This window comes from Heterodontus francisci, chromosome 2 (assembly GCF_036365525.1).
Source record: "Heterodontus francisci isolate sHetFra1 chromosome 2, sHetFra1.hap1, whole genome shotgun sequence".
In the NCBI taxonomy this organism is placed as follows: domain Eukaryota; kingdom Metazoa; phylum Chordata; class Chondrichthyes; order Heterodontiformes; family Heterodontidae; genus Heterodontus; species Heterodontus francisci.
The window spans coordinates 114,702,453-114,722,136 of record NC_090372.1 but is presented as its reverse complement, the minus strand read 5'-3'; the positions used below and the strand labels follow the sequence as shown (position 1 = coordinate 114,722,136).

Below are 19,684 nucleotides of genomic sequence, written 5' to 3'. Positions count from 1 at the left end.
TGGACCAAAAGTTGGAAACTGGGATGAGGCTGGTTAGCTCTTTTTCAGCATAGACACAATAGGCCGAATGGCCGCCTTCCGTATGGTTTAAGTTTCTATGTCGGACGCACACTTGGTGCGGCTCCTTTGTACTTTATGACCTTACAACCCACCAGCGGGCTCGACGCCGTCTCTACGGCAACAACCAATCAACTCCAGCGCGCGTCGTCACCGTGCAACAGCATCAACGAACCCACCGGCGCTACGAGCCCCTGGAAACAATGTTACAAGGTGACAAGAAATACAAAATACCCTCGAAAATAACTTTACAATAGACGGCATTTATCAACATATACTGACATTTCCTTTGCAATTAGTTCTTAAGAAAGTGCGGCGAAGTTGTAGAAATACGCACGGATTTCCCCCACCCCGGGAAATATGGACAATTCATTCGGAGGAATATTCGTGTAGTACCTCGACAGAAATATTATACAATTGAAACGGGCGCTTCCGGTAAGCAGGAGTGTGGGCCGCTCGCAGTATAGTCGTTACCCGGGAGATGGATGGCGTCGGTTGGAATCTGGCGGGTGTGCGCGCTGTACAAACGGATTCTGCTCGCGCACCGGCTGCTACCCGCCGAGCTGCGCGCTCTGGGTGACCGGTATGTCCGGGAGGAGTTCAGGAGGAACAGAGCGGTCGGAGCGCAGGAGGCGAACAGATTCATCAAGGAATGGGAGGTAGGAATGCCTCACCGGGTCTCGGGGGAGGCCGCTCGTGGTGTTACAAACGGGCGGGGAGTGAGAGCCGAGCCTTCTCCTCGGGCTAGAGAGAGAATTGCTTCTGTATTGCACCTTTCAGCCTCCAGGCTGTCCTAAATCTCTTCACAGCCAGTGATTTACTTGAGCTAATGGGCACTGTTATAATGCAAGAAAATGTGAATGTGGCAGCTCATTTACCCACAGGAAGATCCCAAAAAACAGCAGTGGATACTGAGCATATAATCTGTTTTAGTGGTGTTAGTTGATGGATAAATGTTGGCCAGAACACTGGCGGGAATTTCCCTGCTCTTCCAATAGAGCTGTGGGCTTCTTTACATCCACTATGAAGCAGCTGGGACTGCACTGGAGTCTTAAGCCTGGATTATGGACTCAAGTCTCTGGAATGGCTCTTGGAACCAAATCTTCAAAGGTTCGAGGGCTGCTAATGTGAACACCTAGGGCTGGATTTTATGTTGGGTGGACGGGAGCTGGCCACCGATGTAAAAGTCGGTGGCAATCCTGCTTCCGCCTAGCCTGGAGAACCATCCGCATCTTACGGATCCCCAGGCTTTGAGTGTTCCAAGGCGGGACTTCCACCCACTTGAAGGAGGAAGTGTCCCGCCTCTTGAGCTGCCAGCCAACCAATTGCCCTTGAGAAGGTGATGGTGAGCTGCCTTTTTGAACCGCTGCAGTCCTTGGGGTAGAAGCGCTTTTATGAAGGGATTAATTTGCATGATGACACTGGCAACCCAGTGTTATCCTATTGTCCAATCAAAGGAATCATAGCATGGTTGCAGCACAGAAGGAGGCCATTCAACCCGACGAGTCTGGAGCGTCTCTGAAGAATAATTCAGTTAGTCCCATTAATCCGCCTTGCCCCTCTAATCCTGCAATTTATTTATCTTTGGATGCTTGTCCAATTTCCTTTTGAAAGCCACAATTGAATCTGCCTTCAATACCCTTTCAGGCAGTGCATTCCAGATCCTAACCACTTGTGACATTAAAAAAAAAGCTTTTCATGTCGGCCTTTGGTTCTTTTGCCAATCACCTTAAATCTGTGTCCTCTGGTTGTTGATCCCTCTGCCAAAGGAAACAGTTTCTCTATATCTACTCTGCCTAGACCCTTCATGATTTTGAAAACATATTTCAAATCTCCTTTCAACATTTTCTTCTCTAATCTATCCTCGTAACTGCAGTCCCTCTTCCCTTGAACCATTCTCGTAAATTTTTTTCTACATCCTGTTTAAAGCCTTCACAAGCTTCTTAAAGTGCGATGCCCAGAATTGGACACACTACTACAGTTGAGGCCAAACCAATGTTTTAAAAAGGTGGTTCATAACTTCCTTTTGTACTCTCTGGTAAGGAATTTTATGCAGTCTACCGTGGCGGATTTGGTGGTGTGTGGGGTGGTATAATTAGGCAGGAGGTGTTTTTTCGGATTCCCAACGTGGAATATTTTAGAGGAATTAAGTTGGCGGCATTCTGGGGTTCCCCCAGCGCGGTGGTGGATTGCAGCTTTGCGCTCATTTAAATAACATGAATCCTCATTACCCTATGCATAGTTACGATTTAGTCCTACCTGCCAGATTAAGTGAATGGCGAACGATGTTCCTATGCCACCCAGTTCACAAATGTTTCAACGTGGCATGCAACAGTCGGATTTGTGCAGTTGAGCCTTAGGACAGTGGTCTTCTCACTTTAACTCAGACGCTAAACTAAAGCCAGCATTGGAATGGATGTTTCCAGGCCCGGCACCAGGAAGGGTGAATTATCTCAGAGAATGACAGCGTCGGTATGGGCAGGAGCCACATGGAGGATTAGGGATGGGTTGTCGAGGAGGAAGGGTGGGGTTGATTGGGTGCATCGAGCAGTCGGGGAGGGTCGGGTGGGGTTGATCGGATGCTTTGAGGAGTAGGGGAGTGTAGTCAGGTAGGGAAGGGTGGGGCTGATTGAGTGCATTGAGGAGCAGGCGAGGATGGAATGAAGTGTCCAGGTTGCTGAATAGCTGATGTTAGAGTCATAGAGCTTTACAGCACAGAAACGGGCCTTTCAGCCCAATGCACCTGCGCCAACAATGATGGTGATGGTGAAGATGCAGGGGTGCTGGGTGGATTAGATCAGTACTGTGAGAAGATATTTGGCAAGTGCCGAAAGGGAGGGATGAGTGCTGTTGACATCGGGGAGCTGTGGGGCAAATTGAGGATACTGGCTAGCAGAGGGAACAGTTGCAGTTAATGGGGGCAAATGGATTCTGTGAGGAGAAGGGCAAGACTAATGGGTGGTTATTCGACTGCTTCATATGGAGGGGAATGGGACTCGGCAACAATTGTCAGTTTGATGTGAGGAGGTTCAAGGATAAGAGTTGTAAGAATTTTAACAGGGAGTCTCACTTCCCTCCAAGGTCCTGATCCCGCACTGAGTATCAATGGCACAAAACAAACTTTGGAAACAAAGTTTGATTACAACCAGGTGAGAAAGGTGTCTAGGGGTTCCTCTCAGCCTTCACCTCGTCTTACCGTAACGGGGTTTAATTTTAAACACGCCGTGTTTCTAGCTCCCCCTTGGTGAATCCTTGTTCACCGCTTTCCAATTATAAGACAAAGAAACCAGCACAAACAGACTTTCTTAGGTTTAAAGAAGAAAAGTTGAAATTTATTAAACTTGAACTTAAACTCTAATTTAGTTGACGCCTACGGATACATGACGTACCTACGCTAGCATGCATACGCGATACACACATACAAATAGAGACAGAAAAGAGCAGAAGAACAATAAAGTGGAAACGTTTGAGGCAATATCTGAAGAGTTTTTGTTACGGTTCTTCGAGCTCACTGTAGAATCCTTGGTTGTCGGTAGATCTTGCTTTTCATTGGGGCCCAGTATTTTTCTTAAACCTTGTTCACTTTAGGAGACTTTTCTCTCTTGGGGTTCATGTGTCTTCAGTGGATTCAGAGGCTTGTGAGAAAGAGATGGGGGCAGACAGGAGAGATCTTCTCAGTCCAGGAGCAAACCAACACTCTGAGTTCAAACTGTTTGTACAATTCAGAAAAACCCAGGTTGCCAAGCATGTTAGTCATGTGACTAACTGGTCTGACCACGTCTTGGATTGTATCACCTTAGCAATCTCTGGAATACTCCTCTTACACACAATACCTGGTGATCAAGGTCCATTGTGGGTTGAATGTGTCAGGGAATGGTCCTTTGTCCTTCCAGCCACTCTTTGTTAATATGCACATGTATTTTCCAGCCACGGCTGATCTGTTTAACAAGTCCTTTCTTCACTCCAGTAACAGTTTAAAATCAATGTTCATGACAAACTTAATGTGCTTTATTCCTGGCAGCTGGGGGCCTAGCATGACACTTCCACTTTATGTGGAACACCTTTATTAATTCACCAAACAATAATATATATTTACAACACCAGTTGCTTAGTAGACCCGTGTTCAGAAACTTGTTCCTGGGTGGTCAGATCCGCTGAACGATATCTTCGCACGACTTCCTGTGACTGACCATGTTGCATTTCCGGGCTGCAGCTACAATGTCCTTGTGAGCTGTGGCTTTATACCCCTTTCTGACCCCGGTCCTTTGATGTATAAGGTAATGTTTTGAATTTGGTCATCCTATTGGGTTTCAGTGCCTTATCAATCCCACCCTAGCTATGCAAGACCACCTGCATGTGGTCAAATCCTGCTCTCAGCATTGGGAGTTCAGAGGTGCATACCATCCATGGATTGATATCTGCATCTTGATAAGTCAAGAAGGAAACCATTGAAGCCTATTTCAAAAGGCCATTGTCCATGAGAGTGGTTGTAGACAAGTTGACTGATGTTGTAACAGCCCAGGCTGCCACATCAGTAGCATATCCTGACTTGTCTTTTATTTTTAAAAAGTCCAATATGAACCCCAGTGATGATATCTTCGGTCAGAATTCTCCTCCCTTCGTCCCGATGTCCTTCGCCTCCAAGTTTTTACCACCAGTGATTTCATCTACTGACCTGTAGACAAGGACAGCTGGGCAGAAAAGTCTGCAGCCTTCGGCGCCATCGCTGGGTCCCGAGAGGGCAAGGGGTGACCGACTGTACTCTTGTGGCTATTAGAGCTCCCTGGGACCAGCCTGCTGTCTTTGTCAATCGCAAAGGCTTCCACGCTTTAAACATACAGCTGGTTTGTGACCACAAGAGAAGAATCATGCATGTTTGCGCACATTTCCCAGGGAGCTGTCATGATCCTTACATTTTGAGGAACTCTCAGTTGCCAGCAGTTTTCGAGGAACCAGCTGAAGTGGACAGATGGATCCTGGATGACGAGCATTATCTGCTTTGTACATGGTTGATGACACCAGCACGTTATCCCCAAAGTGCTGCTGAAGAGAGATACAGTGTCACTCACGCATCCACCAGAGCCATCATTGAACACACCATTGGCACGGTGAAAATGCGATTTCGTTGCCTTGACCGGTCTGGAGGAGCTTCAGTGTACGCCACAGAGGGTGTCACGAATAATCGTCTGCTGTGCCTTGCACAACCTTGCAATTCGACGTGGCAACATTCTGCAGACGGGAACAGGGGGAGCACAGTCCTCCTTAGATGAGGGTGGCTATTGTCATGCAGACCCCCACCTGTCAAGAATGAGACACATTCATTTTGCCACATAAATGTTGATTTTTAAACTGTTACTGGAGTAAAGAAAGAACTTGTTTTTAAAAAAAAACACACCCTTAACTGGAAAGATATTTGCATAGTAACAGATAGTACTTGAAAAGGACAAAGGGGACACGCCCTGCTTCAATTTAATCCACATGGACTTTTGATTACCAGACATTGATGGTGGAGAAGCTAACATTCCAGGTTAACTGCTAAGGTGGTTGAATACACAAACAGACGTGGTCAGACCAGTTTAGTCACATGACTGGCGGTTGGAGTATTTTTGAATTTGTACTTGGCACAGAGTTTTAAAACTGAGAAAGCTGTTTGCTTCTGGACTGGAAAAGACCTCTCTCCTGTCTGCTCTTATCTCGGTCTCACCAGCTTCGGAAACCATTGAAGACACAGGAACCCCAAGAGAAAAAAGTCTCCTAAGTGAACAAGGTTTAAGGAGAATGCTTGGCCCCAACGAAAAGCAAGAATTACATACAAGCAAGAGCTACCTACAAAAGGACTACAGTGAGCTCGAAGCACAGTAACTAGAAACTCTTCTGATATTGCTGCAAACCTTGCTACTTTATTTTTTCTTCTCTTTTGTGTCTCTCTTTTAATGTGCGTATGCATGCTAGCGTGGGCGCGGCGTGTATCCGTAGGCGTTAACCAAATTAGAGTTTAAGTTTTTAAGTTTTAATAAAATTTCACTTTTCTTCTTTAAACCTACAAAAGCCTGTTTATGCTCATTTCTTTGCTTTATAATTGGAAAGTGGTGAACAAGGATTTACCAAGACAGAGCTCAAAACACGGTGTGTTTGAAAATTAAAATCCTGTTACGATAAGACCAGGTGAAGGCTGAATGAGACTCCTAGACACACTTCTCATCTGGTCGTAACACTATGAAGAGGGTGAGGAGAAGGACAGCAATGACAACGATGCTGTGTTGGATATGAGGGCCATGGAGAGAGATGCAAGGGACAACAGGGAGAACCTCATTTATGCAATGTCAGCCAACATTAAACCATGTCCAGGAAGGTTGGGAGGAGAAACATAATAATTTCCTACACAAATCCCCTTTTGCATGAGGTCTTATTCATCTCTGCAATCTTAGCAAAGCGTTGCTGCGCTTTCATATGATTGGCATTTGAAATCATCTATGGGCTACGATGAATGCGACTGCACAGTACTGCAAGCAGCGTTATGATAGTAGAAAACAAAAGTATGGCATGATAGTATTGGAATATAACTCCTTTATTCAAAAAGGGAGGGAGACAGAAAGCAGGAAACTACAGGCCAGTTAGCTTTACATCTGTCATCAGGAAAATGTTAGAAGCTATTATTAAAGACTTTATGGCTGGGTACTTAAATCCAATGTAATCAGGCAGAGATAACATGGTTTTGTGAACGGGAAATGTTTAACTAATTTATTGGAGTTGTTTGCAGATGTAACATGTGCTGTGGACAAAGAGGAACCGGTGGATGCACTGTACTTGGATTTCCAGAAGGCATTTGATAAGGTGCCACATCAAAGGTTATTGTGAGAAATTAAAACTCATGGTGTAGGGGGTAGCACATTGGCATGGATAGAAGATTGGCTAGCTAACAGGAAAGAGAGAGTAGGCATAAATGGGTCATTTTCTAGTTGGCAAGACGTAACGACTGGTGTGCCACAGGGTTCAGTGCTGGGGCCTCAATGTTTTACAATTTGTATGAATGAGTTGGATGAAGAGACTGAAGGTATGGTTGCTAAATTTGCTGATGACACAAAGATAGGTAGGAAAGTAAGTTGTGAAGAGAACATAAGGAGACTACAATAGATAGGTTAAGTGAGTGGGCAGAGATCTGGCAAATGGAGTATAATGTGGGAAAATGTGAAATTATCCATTTTAGCAGGAAGAATAAAAAAGAAGCATATTCTCTATAAGGTGGGAGATTGCAGAGCTCTGAGGGACCTGGGTGTCCTAGTGCATGAATCGCAAAAGGTTAGTATGCAGGTTCAGCAAGTAATTAGGAAAGCTAATAGAATGTTATTGTTTATTGTGAGATGAATTGAATACAAAAGTAGGGAGGTTATGCTACAGTTATATGGGCATTGGTGATACCACATCTGGAGAGCTGTGTATAGTATTGGTCTCCTTATTTAAGGAAGGATGCAAGTGTGTTGGAAGCAGTTCAGAGAAGGTTGACTAGACTAATACCTGAAATGGGCGGGTTGTCTTTTGAGGAAAGATTGGACAGGCTAGGCTTGCATCTGCTGGAGTTTAGAAGAGAAAGAGGAGACTTGATTGAAACATATAAGATCCTGAGGGGTCTTGACAGGGTGGATGTGGAAAGGATGTTTCCTCTTGTGGGAGAATCTAGAACTAGGGGCTCGCTGTTTAAAAATAAGGGGTCGTCCATTTAAGACAGAGATGAGAATTTTTTTTCTCTGAGTGTCGTGAGTCTTTGGAACTCTCTTCCTCAAAAGGCAGTGGAAGCAGAGTCTTTAAATATTTTAAAGGCAGAGGTGTAAAGATTCTTGATGAGCAAGGGGGTGAAAGGTTATCGGGGGTAGGTGTGAATGTGGAGTTGAGGATACAATCAGATCAGCCATGATCTTATTGAATGACGGAGCAGGCTCAAGGGGCCCAGTGGACTACTCCTGCTCCTAATTCATATCTTCATATTAGCAGCTGAGGTGGAGGCAGTCTACTCAGTGCGCTGCCCCGTTTCTGTTAATGATCAGGGCGGTCGTCCTCTGGAGGAACAGGACCTCGATGGTTCCATTCTGCTGGGGGTCGGCAGCAGTGGGACTTGAGTATCCCCCTATGTGCTCGGCTGCTGGAGGTGAGGAGGTCAGTATCGAGGAGGGAGGATGAGACCCCACTCATCCTGGGGTGTCAAGACAGGAAGGCCCCGGGGAAGCTGGCAGGCGCTCCTCCTCCACAATGGCACTTGCCTGACTCCCTAAGGGAAGCCCAGGTTCCACGTCCCCCTCTTGCTTAGACTCCTGCATGGAGCCCATGGTAACAACAGGTGCAGGTCAGATCACATATGGCTCGAGTGCTCAACCAGACTCACTACGGAGCTCTCCAGACTCTTGACTGAGGAAGCCATACGCTCAAATGCCTGGGACATGGCAGACGTAATGGCACGCGCAAAGCCACGCATGACCTCAGGCATCTTCGACATATTTTCCACATGGTTTTGCTGCACCTCCAGTAGACTTCTTGTTGCAAGAAACAGAGGATTATCATGAGCGTGTGGCTGAGCAGGGGCCTGTTCCTCAGCAATCCTCCGATTGTCAGGGGACCCAGCTGGCACATGCTTCCTCAGCTGCTGGGACTTGGCTGTGTCGTGCACACCAGCTTGTGACCCAGATTCTAATCTTAAACCCCCCCATGGACCATGTGGATATATCTGCGCTGGCGGAGGTGGAAGAAGAGGTAGGTGACGGTGCATTCTCTGGGGCATTGGCAGCTTCTTCCGCTCCAGAGGAGGATTCATGGGCCACACGGCGTTCTGCTACTCGAGTACCACAAACAGAGGCACTTTAAGCAAGCGCTTCACATGGGTTCACACAATTTCCTTCCGTTTCCACATATGGCTGCAAGAGCAGAGATGACACCTCATCCTTACACCTTGTGGCTCCTGCCTAACCATCTCCATTCACCCTGCCTTCCTGCTCTCTCGCGATCTCCGAGGCCTCCTCCTTGGCCTTGGTCAGCAGCCTGATGTCAGGGAACTCCCCTCCCGTCTTAGCATGTTGGTGCTGATTGTGGCTTTGTTTCTCCTGCAACAGACAGTGCAGATTTAATGACATGGCAAATGATGCATCACAACGATTGCATACATGCATCAACATCACTCATTCTGCATTTGCTTTCGCACGACACATCCTATCACATAAACAATGCCAATCTTCATTTATTAGATGGCACCTAGGCTGCTCTCGCATTTGATTGCATTCTTTGCATACCATCTGCTTTAAAGACATCTAGCCATGGAAGAAATCAATGGAGCAGCCTTGCCAGGGCAACTTACTCTCGCTGATCTGAGCAAGTCATTGATGTGCTTGCAACATGTACTCTTATTCTAAGAGTTACCGCACGGTTCAAGACCTCCTCCACTACCTCCAACAAGGCTGCCTTGGTGAGGTGGTAGGGTCTTCTGACTCCATCTGCAGGGAAGAGGACCTCCCGTCTTTCCCTGACAGCCTGGAGGAAAACCTGCAGGGAGGCATCACTGAACCATGGGGCGGGATGCTGCCTGCTGACTGCCATGTCATTCACTTTGGCTGTAGGGAAAGTAAATGATGCACAGTGACTCCTGACAACACAGAGCATGCGCAGAGTGATACGGACCTCATCAGTGCGTGCGAACATTTGCCAGCTTGCCAGTATGAATGCGTGCGTTGACGTCACCACGCAATGATGTCCTCACCCCTCAATAGCCAATATCACCGGCTCCGTTCCCCCTAACAGTATCCCGCTCCCTCCCGCCATCCCCGCTTCAATCACTGCTTTAAATTTCCCGCTCCATCCTACCTGTTGATCTTTCGTTCGAATTTATCTAGGATGTCTGTTCTCAACCTACTGAAATTGGCCCTCCTCCAATTAAGCATGTTTCTCGAGATTTCATCTGGTCTTTTTCCATAGCTAATCTAAACCTTTATGATACTATGATCACTGTTCTGTAAATGTTCCTCTACTGTTACTTGATCCACTTGACCAACTCTTTCCCCAGAACCAAATCCAGCAATGCCTCCTTCTTTGTTGGATAGGGAAAGGTACTGGTGAAGAAACTTCTCCCGAACTCGCTTCAGAAACTCTTGTCCATTTCTGCCCTTCACACTATTGCTATCCCAGTTTATGTTAGGATTATACCCCACTATCACAACTCAATAGTTCTTGCGCCTCTCTATAATTTCCTTGCAAATTTGCTCCTCTACATTTTTCCCACAAGTTAGTGGCCTATAGAATAAAATCAGTAGTGTAAAGGTACCTCTGTTGTTTCTTCTTTCTCACCAAATATTTCTGTCCTTGACTGCTCCAGGACATCCCGTCTCTCCAACACTCATATTCTCCTTAATCAATACTGCCGTCCTTTCGTTCTGTCCTTTCGTTCCCTCCCCTTTCCCTCCCCGCCCCTTTCCTCCCCTCCCCGCCCCTATCCTCCCCTCCCCGTTAAGTAATAGTAAGTTACAGATTCTTCGCTCTGAGTTTGACACACTTCCCTAGCTTAAATAGCAAAGAAAAAATTGCGATACCCACCAGCCAATCACCCACCTGTCCTGTGATGTCACTCGTTTTTTTTGTTGATGATTTGAAGCTCTGGCTCCTAACCTCACCCCGCAGATCTCTCTCAGACCTGGTTTTATCTCCTGCCGCTCCTCTCACTCCCCCGCAGGTCTGCTCTTGGACCTGGCTTGCCCTCGCAGGTCTGCTCTCTGCTTTCCTGCGGGCCGTGCTCAGGCTGTCTTTATATCCTGCTGTTTCTTTCGCCAGTCTGTAGCTAGTTAGTTGGGAATGATGAGTAGCGGGAATATTTTGATCTCCTGGAGCCTTGCTTGATTGTTTTAACAGATCAGAGAGGTATTTCCCATCGCTATTCCTAATTGGAAACCGGTTTCATCCTCTGTTGCTTTTACCTTTCCCCAGGATATTGTGCAGTTAAGGGGTGGTTAAATGATGTATTTGGTTCCGCTATATCTGGATGAGGTCAGCTTGACTGAATATGGGACCCTTACAGCAATGGAAGCTAGGAATTGTAAATAACGTACCAAATCTTGGCCACTATATATTAATAGGAGGTAGCAACTGTAATTATATATTATCAGACCCTAGCTCACACCTCTGCTTTTCCAACTGTGGTGTACAGTGTATCTTCCCTCCACTCTGTCAGTAACAAAACATATGGCTACCTTGACCCTAGTTCTCTGGAATTCCTCAGAGAACTACCACTATCAAAAGCATTTTTAAATAGAGTCAGAATGATATAGCACAGAAAGAGGCTGATTGGCTTATCATGTCTGTGCCGACTCTAAAAGTGCTATCTAATTAGTCCCATTCCCCTGCCATTGCCCATCGCCATGCTACTGTTCCCCTTCAAGTATTTATCCAGTTCCCTTTTGAAAGTTACTATTGAATGTGCTTCCACCACCCTTTCAGGTTGTGCATTCTATATCATAATAACTGGTGTGTAAAAGAAAATCTCAAAAAGTTGCTTTTATAGTTGTTTTGGAGAATAAAGTTGCACACTAACAAGAACTGTACCCCCAACTTGCGTTATCCATTTGAGGAGACGAGGGACAATAGTTGGATCCACCTTTTACAAATTCATGCTGACCCTCCCTAATTAACTCAAAGCTCTCCAAGCGCCTGTTGATTTTTTTTCAAATGCTCAAAGATAAGACCTTTATGTTTTTGGGTATTTTTTTAATCTTCATTTTAAACTTTACAGCTTCTGTATTTTAGATTACTCTTGCAGATGAGGCACAGCTCTACATATGACCAAGGGTGGGAAAATGTGAAGTTGTTCACTTTGGCAGGAAGAATAAAAGAGCAAAGTATTTCTTAAACGGGGAACGACTGCAGAATTCTGAGGTGCGGAGGGATCTAGATGTTCTAGTGCATGAGTATGCAGGTACAGCAAGTAATAAAGAAGGCTAATGGAATGCTATCCTTTATTGCAAGAGGAATTGAAAATAAAAGTAAGGATGTTATGTTTCAGTTATACAAGGCATTGGTGAGGCCGCATCTCGAATACTGTGTGCAGTTTTGGTCTCATTTAAGGAAGGATATGAATGCGTTGGAGGCGATTTAGAGGAGGTTTACTAGATTGATACCTGGAATGAGTGGGTTGTCTTATGAGGAAAGGTTGGACAGACCGGGCTTGTTTTCACTGGAGTTTAGAAGAGTGAGGGGAGACTTAATTGAAGTATATAAGATCCTAAGCAGTCTTGACAGGGTGAATGTGGAGAGGTTGTTTCCTCTTGTGGGTGAGTCCAGAACTAGGGGTCACTGTTTTAGGACAGAGACGAGGAGAATTTTTTTTCTCTTGAATGTTTTGCGACTTCGGAATTCTCTGCCTCAGAAGGTGGTGGAGGCGGGGTCATTAAATATTTTCAAGGCGGAGGTAGATAGATTCTTGTTAGGCAAGGGAATCAAAGATTATCAGGGATAGATGGGAGTGTGGAATTTGAGACAGAAACAGATCAGCCATGATCTTATTAAATGGCGGAGCAGGCTCAACTGGCTGAATGACCTACTTCGATGGCATCTTCATTAACCCTGTTATCTAGGTAAGCTTTCAGTAACATGCCAAGGATAACATAAGAAAGCCTCCATTAATTACTTCAGCTAGTGGAATAATCTTATACCTCCAAAGTATCTTTCTGCTATCTATGAAAATTGCATAGCTTCACTGCACCAGACATAGTTTAATACAATCAAAAATTTAACAGTAATGCATTTACAGTAGAAATTATACTATTTAGCTCCTTGAAGGATACCAAATAACAATCTTCATATGAAATTATTCTTTTGAGTGTATTTATTTTCTATTTTTCACCAATATATCAACTACACTGGCCTGATTGAAGATTTCAAACTAAATTTCTGAATTTACAAATTCAGCTTACTTAAATACCCTTGAAACTATTGCAACAGCTTCTTTTTAAATAACCAATTCCACTCAAAAGGAGCTTCCCGCAGTGCATGTATCTGAATCATTCAGCCATGTTTATATTTGAATTAAGTAGCTTGGTCCTCTCTCAGTCAAATCTCAACATTTGTATTCATTTAGGCTGGGACATAGAATGTAACTCTTGCTGGCTTTTATACTCCTTATGTATTGTGATTGAATTTAAAAGAACAGGCAAATTGTAATATTTAATTTCTGTCACATAAACCAGTATGCTGCTTTTTTTGAGTATTCATAGAATGCTACTGCACAGAAAGAGGCCACTTGACCCATCAAATTTGCACCAGTATTTTTCACGAGTCAACCCATCTAACCTCACATACCTACTCAATCTCATTGTCCTTTAATATTCCTCTGTTTCAAGGAACTAATTTCATTTGTAAAGTAATTATGGACACAAACAAGGTCACGGCAGAGAATTTCACATTCTAGTCACGCTCTGATCGTTTTGCAATAACCACTGTTTGAAAGGAGTCCATGTGAACATCAGGTAAGAAAGATAAGACTCAAAAGCTATATCCTCCACAACCACATAGGTTTATCAAATTTCCTGGTCTAGGGTCATGTACATAGAAAGGCTTTCGGAGGGCAGTGGTTGTACGTGGAGTATATTACAGGATGAATTAATACTTCTAGGGGCAAAAAAAGATTGATGTAGAATCTGACTCGTATAGATTTTCATTTTCTTCTTTGTTTGCATTAAATAGTAAATCTTCTGCATCTTCAATCGTAGCAAGGTACTTGGCTTCACACAAATGCAGATCCAAAAATTATAGGTGGAGTGTCTATGATGTTTTGATCCATGCTATTGGGGCTAAGTACCCATGATTATACCCTGGTCATTTCTTTCATTTTCAGTTAGGAAAGGACAGGGTTAAAAGTTTGCAATACTCATGACCTCAATAATTTTAGAAAAATGTAGCTGCGCTGCGAATGTATGGCGATTTTTAACTTTTTTTTTTCACCTGGCTGTGATGAATGAAGTGTTAAAATAATCAGACAAAGGAGCATTTACTTTTGCTAAAATCGTATCGCTAAGACAGTGACTTTGTTCACCTGCCCTCTGGTTCTCTGAGCTCTTCCAAAACATATTGGGTTTGTTTTGTGAATTGTTCTGTAAAACTGCCTGTTTAGAAATTTCCTGATTAATGGATCCATCTATCAGGATTGAAACTGAGATTTTTGAAACTTTCTACATTTGCTTTTTGCAAGCAAGAACAGGAGTGGTTTCCCACAGGAATGGTGAAATAGATTAGATGTAAAATTACGATATTACCTCAAAGGCAAAATACTGCAAATGCTGGAGATTTTAAATATAAGCAGAAAATACTGGAAGTACTCGGCAGCTTCAAGAGCATCTGTGGAAGAAGAAACAGAGTTAACGTTTAAGATCGATAACCTTTCATCAGAACACAAGCAGCACTGGTGACACCCATCATTCTTTACCAAAATAATTTTGACGATTCTGTTTAACTTCAGCATGGTTTTTATTCTGGTATCATGTAATAAGATCCAGCAGGTGGAAGAGTAAGCCCTTGTAAACTGCAAAAGAGCATCTGTCACCAGTACTCCATGGAGACAGATCTCTTGTGGGATAACAGCTTCAGCAATAGGCTTGTTTCTTTATTACTTTAATAATTAACTCTTTTATGTATAAATAAAAACAAAAAGGTTAACGTTCTTATGCCTTGATTCATGTCCTGTCTTCCTGCTTTGCCCGTCTTGCTCCAGAATGTCTGTTCAATCACAAACAAGACCCTTGTCATCTGCAACCTTATTGTGCAGGATTACATCCTGGCTTTCACTGACCATTGACTCCCAGATGGAGACACCTTGCCCCTTGTTAAAGCATTACCACCTGTCTATACTTCCCACCACCTGCCACACCGTGGTTGCAGTGTGGCTCATATCACTCTGGGCTCTCCTGCTCCATCGGTACTTCCTCCACTTTTCAGCCCTGCCTGTTTTTTCATCACTTTCTCCATCCTAGCTGTTCCTTCTGGTATGGCTACCATTTTGCTATATTAATTCCCAAGGGGTGCAGACGTATTTATCTGGCACACAAATGGTTTAGTCATCCATCACTAAACCTGGCTGGACTACCAATGCTATCAGGTCTCGCTGTCCTCTGACAAAACTGTTTACTCCAAGATCATCCTGGAAAGCAAAGATAATCCCTAGCTTCTTTACTTCACTACCATGACTCCTTAAACCTAAACCCCTCTGCCCTGCCTCTTCCATTCTCATGCCCAACAAGTGCAAGGAACTCATAGATAACTTTGTCACTGATTGAGACCATTCAGCTGCATTTCCTGCTTCCCCTTTCACCTTGTCTACCAAGCCACTTCTTCCCCCCCCCCCCCAAGCTGCCTCTGTCTTAGTCATGAACCCTTATCTTTCTCTTGTTTCTCTCCTATGTCTCTTGTGCTATCTAAGTTCAACTTGTCTGAGACCCACCTCCTGCTCTCTTGACCACATCCCAGTTAATCACACAACTTCCCTTTATGGTCCTCCTGAAACCTCCGTTCCTCTGACTTTGGTCTCTTTTGCATCACCCCCACTTTTTTCCCCACCATTGGCGGCCAGACCTTCAGCCTGCTATGCCAGGTGCTCTGGAATTCCCTCCGTATACTGCCCTGCCTTTCCACATCCCTCTCCTTCTTTAAGACCCTCCTTAAAGCCCACCTCTTTGACAAAGCTTTGGTCATCCAATGTAATAGTTTCAAATTTTGTTTGACAATTTTTTTCCTGAAAGCCTCTGCTTAGGTCATTATCCTATATTAAAGGGGTTACATAACTTTTAGTTGTTATAAAAATTGAATTTATCCAATCTGAATGGGATTTTAGCATCATTTAAAAATAGGTTATCTAGTAATTTATCATATTACTGTGCACAAATTGGCGGTCATGTTTGCCTACACTAAATATGGAGCAATTTAGTTAGTTCACTGTTGTTCACACTTTGGCTATTATATTTTGCTGCTTTGTATTGTTTGGTAGTTTTCTCACTTGTCGAATCATATTTGGAGGACAAGATCATATCTATGTTTGAGGCGATCTGGGCCCTGATGGTCAGTGCCTTCAACGTTAACAGCAAAAACATCAAGAGCTAATGGCTAAGGGAGTAAACCCGACAAAAGCTGGAGTGGACCCCCCATTAGGTGGTTGGTGTTTCTCTCATGTTAGCACCTTCTGGCAGCTCCTGCAACCGAATAGGCCCCAGATATATAGGCTTTCGTCTTTCCTCTGGACACCAGCTTACGAGGTTGAGAGGGGGGTGCAGATGCTCAGCAAGTCTGCACCTTCTAAAACTATGCCTAGGCTACACAGTAAACAAAGAAAAGTAACCTGCTGGCTTCGAAGCTGGCTGGGATCATATTTGAGTGATTGGCTCAAATCAAACAACAAAACAAGGTGAGTTTTTTTGGCGCACAGGGCAACTGAACTATAGCCACATAAATACCACGGCTACAAGAGCAGGTCAGAGGCTAGGAAAACTGCGGTGAGTAACTCACCACCTGACTCCCCAAAGCCTGTCCACCATCGACAAGGCACAAGTCAGTCTGCTTGATTGGCACCCCATCCACAAACATTCACTCCCTCCACCACCAACGTGCAGTGGCAGCAGTGTGTACCATCTAGAAAATACACTGCAGCAACGCACCAAGGCTCCTTAGACAGTACCTTCCAAACCCGTGACTGCTACCACCTAGTAGACAAGGGCAGCAAATGCATGGGAACACCGCCACCTGCAAGCTTCCCTCCAAGCCACACACCATCCTGACTTGGAACTATATCGTTGGTCCTTCACTGTCACTGGGTAAAAACCCAGACGCTGCAATCACTATCCCTGGGTATGTCCTGTCCCACTGGCAGGACAGACCCAGCAGAGGTGGTGGCACAGTGGTATACAGTAGGGAGGGAGTTGCCCTGGGAGTCCTCAACATCGACTCCAGACCCCATGAAGTCTCATGGCATCAGGTCAAACATGGGCAAGGTAACCTCCTACTGATTACCACCTATCGCCCTCCCTCAGCTGATGACTCAGTACTCCACCATGTTGAACACCACTTGGAGGAAGCACTGAGGGTGACAAGGACGCAAAATGCACTCTGGGTGGGGGACTTTAATGTCCATCACCAAGAGTGGCTCGGTAGCACCACTACTGACCGAGCTGGCCGAGTCCTAAAGGACATAGCTGCTAGACTGGGTCTGTGGCAGGTGGTGGGGGAACCAACACGAGGGATAAACAGACTTGATCTCGTCCTCACCAATCTGCCTGCTGCAGATGCTTCTGTCCATGACAGTATTGGTAGGAGTGGCCACCGCACAATCCTTGTGGAGATGAAGTCCCGCCTTCACATTGAGGATACCGTCCATCATGTTGTGTGGCTCTATCACCGTGCTAAATGGGATAGATTTCGAAAATATCTAGCAATGCAAAACTGGGCATCCATGAGGCACTGTGGGCCATCAGCAGCAGCAGAATTGTACTCAACCACAATCTGTAACCTCATGGCCCAGCATATCCCCCACATTACCATCAAGCCAGGAGACCAACCCTGGTTCAATGAAGAGTGCAGGAGGGCATGCCAGGAGCAGTACCAGGCATACCTCGAAATGAGGTGTCAACCTGGTGAAGCTACAACACAGGACTATCTGCGTGCCAAACTGCGGAAGCAGCATGCGATAGACAGAGCTAAGCGATCCCATAACCAACGGATCAGATCTAAGCTCTGCAATCCTGCCACATCCAGCCGTGAATGGTGGTGGACAATTAAACAACTAACTGGAGGAGGTGGCTCCCCAAATATCCCCATCCTCAATGATGGGGGAGCCCAGCACATCAGTGCGAAAGATAAGGCTGAAGCATTTGCAACAATCTTCAGCCAGAAGTGCTGAGTTGATGATCCATCTCAGCCTCCTCCTGAAGTCCCCAGCATCATAGATGCCAGAGTTCAGCCAATTCGATTCACTCCGCGTGATATCAAAAAACGACTGAAGGAACTGGATACTGCAAAAGCTATGGGCCCTGACAATATTCCGGCAATAGTACTGAAGACCTGTGCTCCAGAACTTCCGTGCCCCTTGTCAAGCTGTTCCAGTACAAGTACAACACTGGCATCTACCCTGCAATGTGGAAAATTGCCCAGGTATGTCCTGTACACAAAAAGCAGGACAAATCCAACCCAGCCAATTACCGCCCCATCAGCCTACTCTCTATCATCAGTAAAGTGATGGAAGGTGTCATCAACAGTGCCATCAAGCGGCACTTGCTTAGCAATAACCTGCTCAGTGATGCTCAGTTTGGGTTCCGCCAGGGCCACTTAGCTCCTGACCTCATTACAGCCTTGGTTCAAACATGGACAAAACGCCTGAACTCAAGAAGTGAGGTGAGAGTGACTGCCCTTGACATCAAGGCAGCATTTGACTGAGTATGGCATCAAGGAGCCCTAGCAAAACTGAGGTCAATGGGAATCAGGGGGAAAACCCTCCGCTGGCAGGAGTCATACCTAGCGCAAAGGAAAGGAAGATGGTTGTGGTTGTTGGAGGTCAATCATCTGAGCACCAGGACATCACTGCAGGAGTTCCTCAGGGTAGTGTCCTAGGCCCAACCATCTTGAGCTGCTTCATCAATGACCTTCTTTCAATCATAAGGTCAGAAGTGGGGATGTTCGGAGATGATTGTGCAATGTTCAGCACCATTCGTGACTCCTCAGATACTGAAGCAGTCCGTGTAGAAATGCAGCAAGACCTGGACAATATCCAGGCTTGGGCTGATAAGTGGCAGGTAACATTCGCACCACACATGTGCCAGGCAATGATCATCTCCAACAAGAGAGAATCTAACCATCTCCCCTTGACATTCAACGGCATTACCATCGCTGAATCCCCCACTATCAACATCCTAGGGGTTACCATTGACCAGAAACTGAACTGGAGTAGCCATATAAATACCGTGGCTACAAGAGCAGGTCAGAGGCTAGGAATCCTGAGGTGAGTAACTCATCTCCTGACTCCCCAAAGCCTGTCCACCATCTACAAGGCACAAGTCAGAAGTGTGATGGAATACTCTCCACTTGCCTGGATGGTTGCAGCTCTAACTACACTCAAGAAGCTCGACACCATCCAGGACAAAGCAGCCCGCTTGATTGGCACCCCATCCACAAACATTCACTCCCTCCACCACCGACGCACAGTGGCAGCAGTGTGTACCATCTACAAGATGCACTGCAGCAATGCACCAAGGCTCCTTAGACAGCACCTTCCAAACACGCGACTTCTACCAACTAGAAGGACAAGGGCAGCAAATACATGGGAACACCACCACCTGCAAGTTCTCCTCCAAGTCACACACCATCCTGACTTGGAACTATATCGCCGTTCCTTCATTGTTGCTGGGTCAAAATCCTGGAACTCCCTTCCTAACAGCACTGTGGGTGTACCTACCCCAAATGGACTGCAGCAGTTCAAGAAGGCGACTCACCACTACCTTCTCAAGGGCAATTAGGAATGGGCAATAAATGCTGTCCACGCCAGTGACGCCCATGTCCCATGAATGAATAAAAAAAAATCCAAGCTATGATGAGTGAACCATATGTAGCACTCATGCTTTGGCAGTCTGAC

At 45.4% G+C, this 19,684-nt stretch overlaps 1 protein-coding gene across 1 annotated transcript in view; it reads left to right on the top strand.

Moving 5' to 3' along the window:
- The first annotated feature begins 278 nt into the window (after positions 1-278).
- The window catches only part of sdhaf3 (succinate dehydrogenase complex assembly factor 3), a 68,164-nt gene continuing 48,758 nt past the window's right edge, over positions 279-19,684 (top strand). Inside the window, exon 1 of the mRNA XM_068009821.1 lies at positions 279-716. Within this exon, the coding sequence (XP_067865922.1) occupies positions 543-716 (174 nt within the window). The 5' untranslated portion in view covers positions 279-542. The remainder of the gene's footprint in view (positions 717-19,684) is intronic.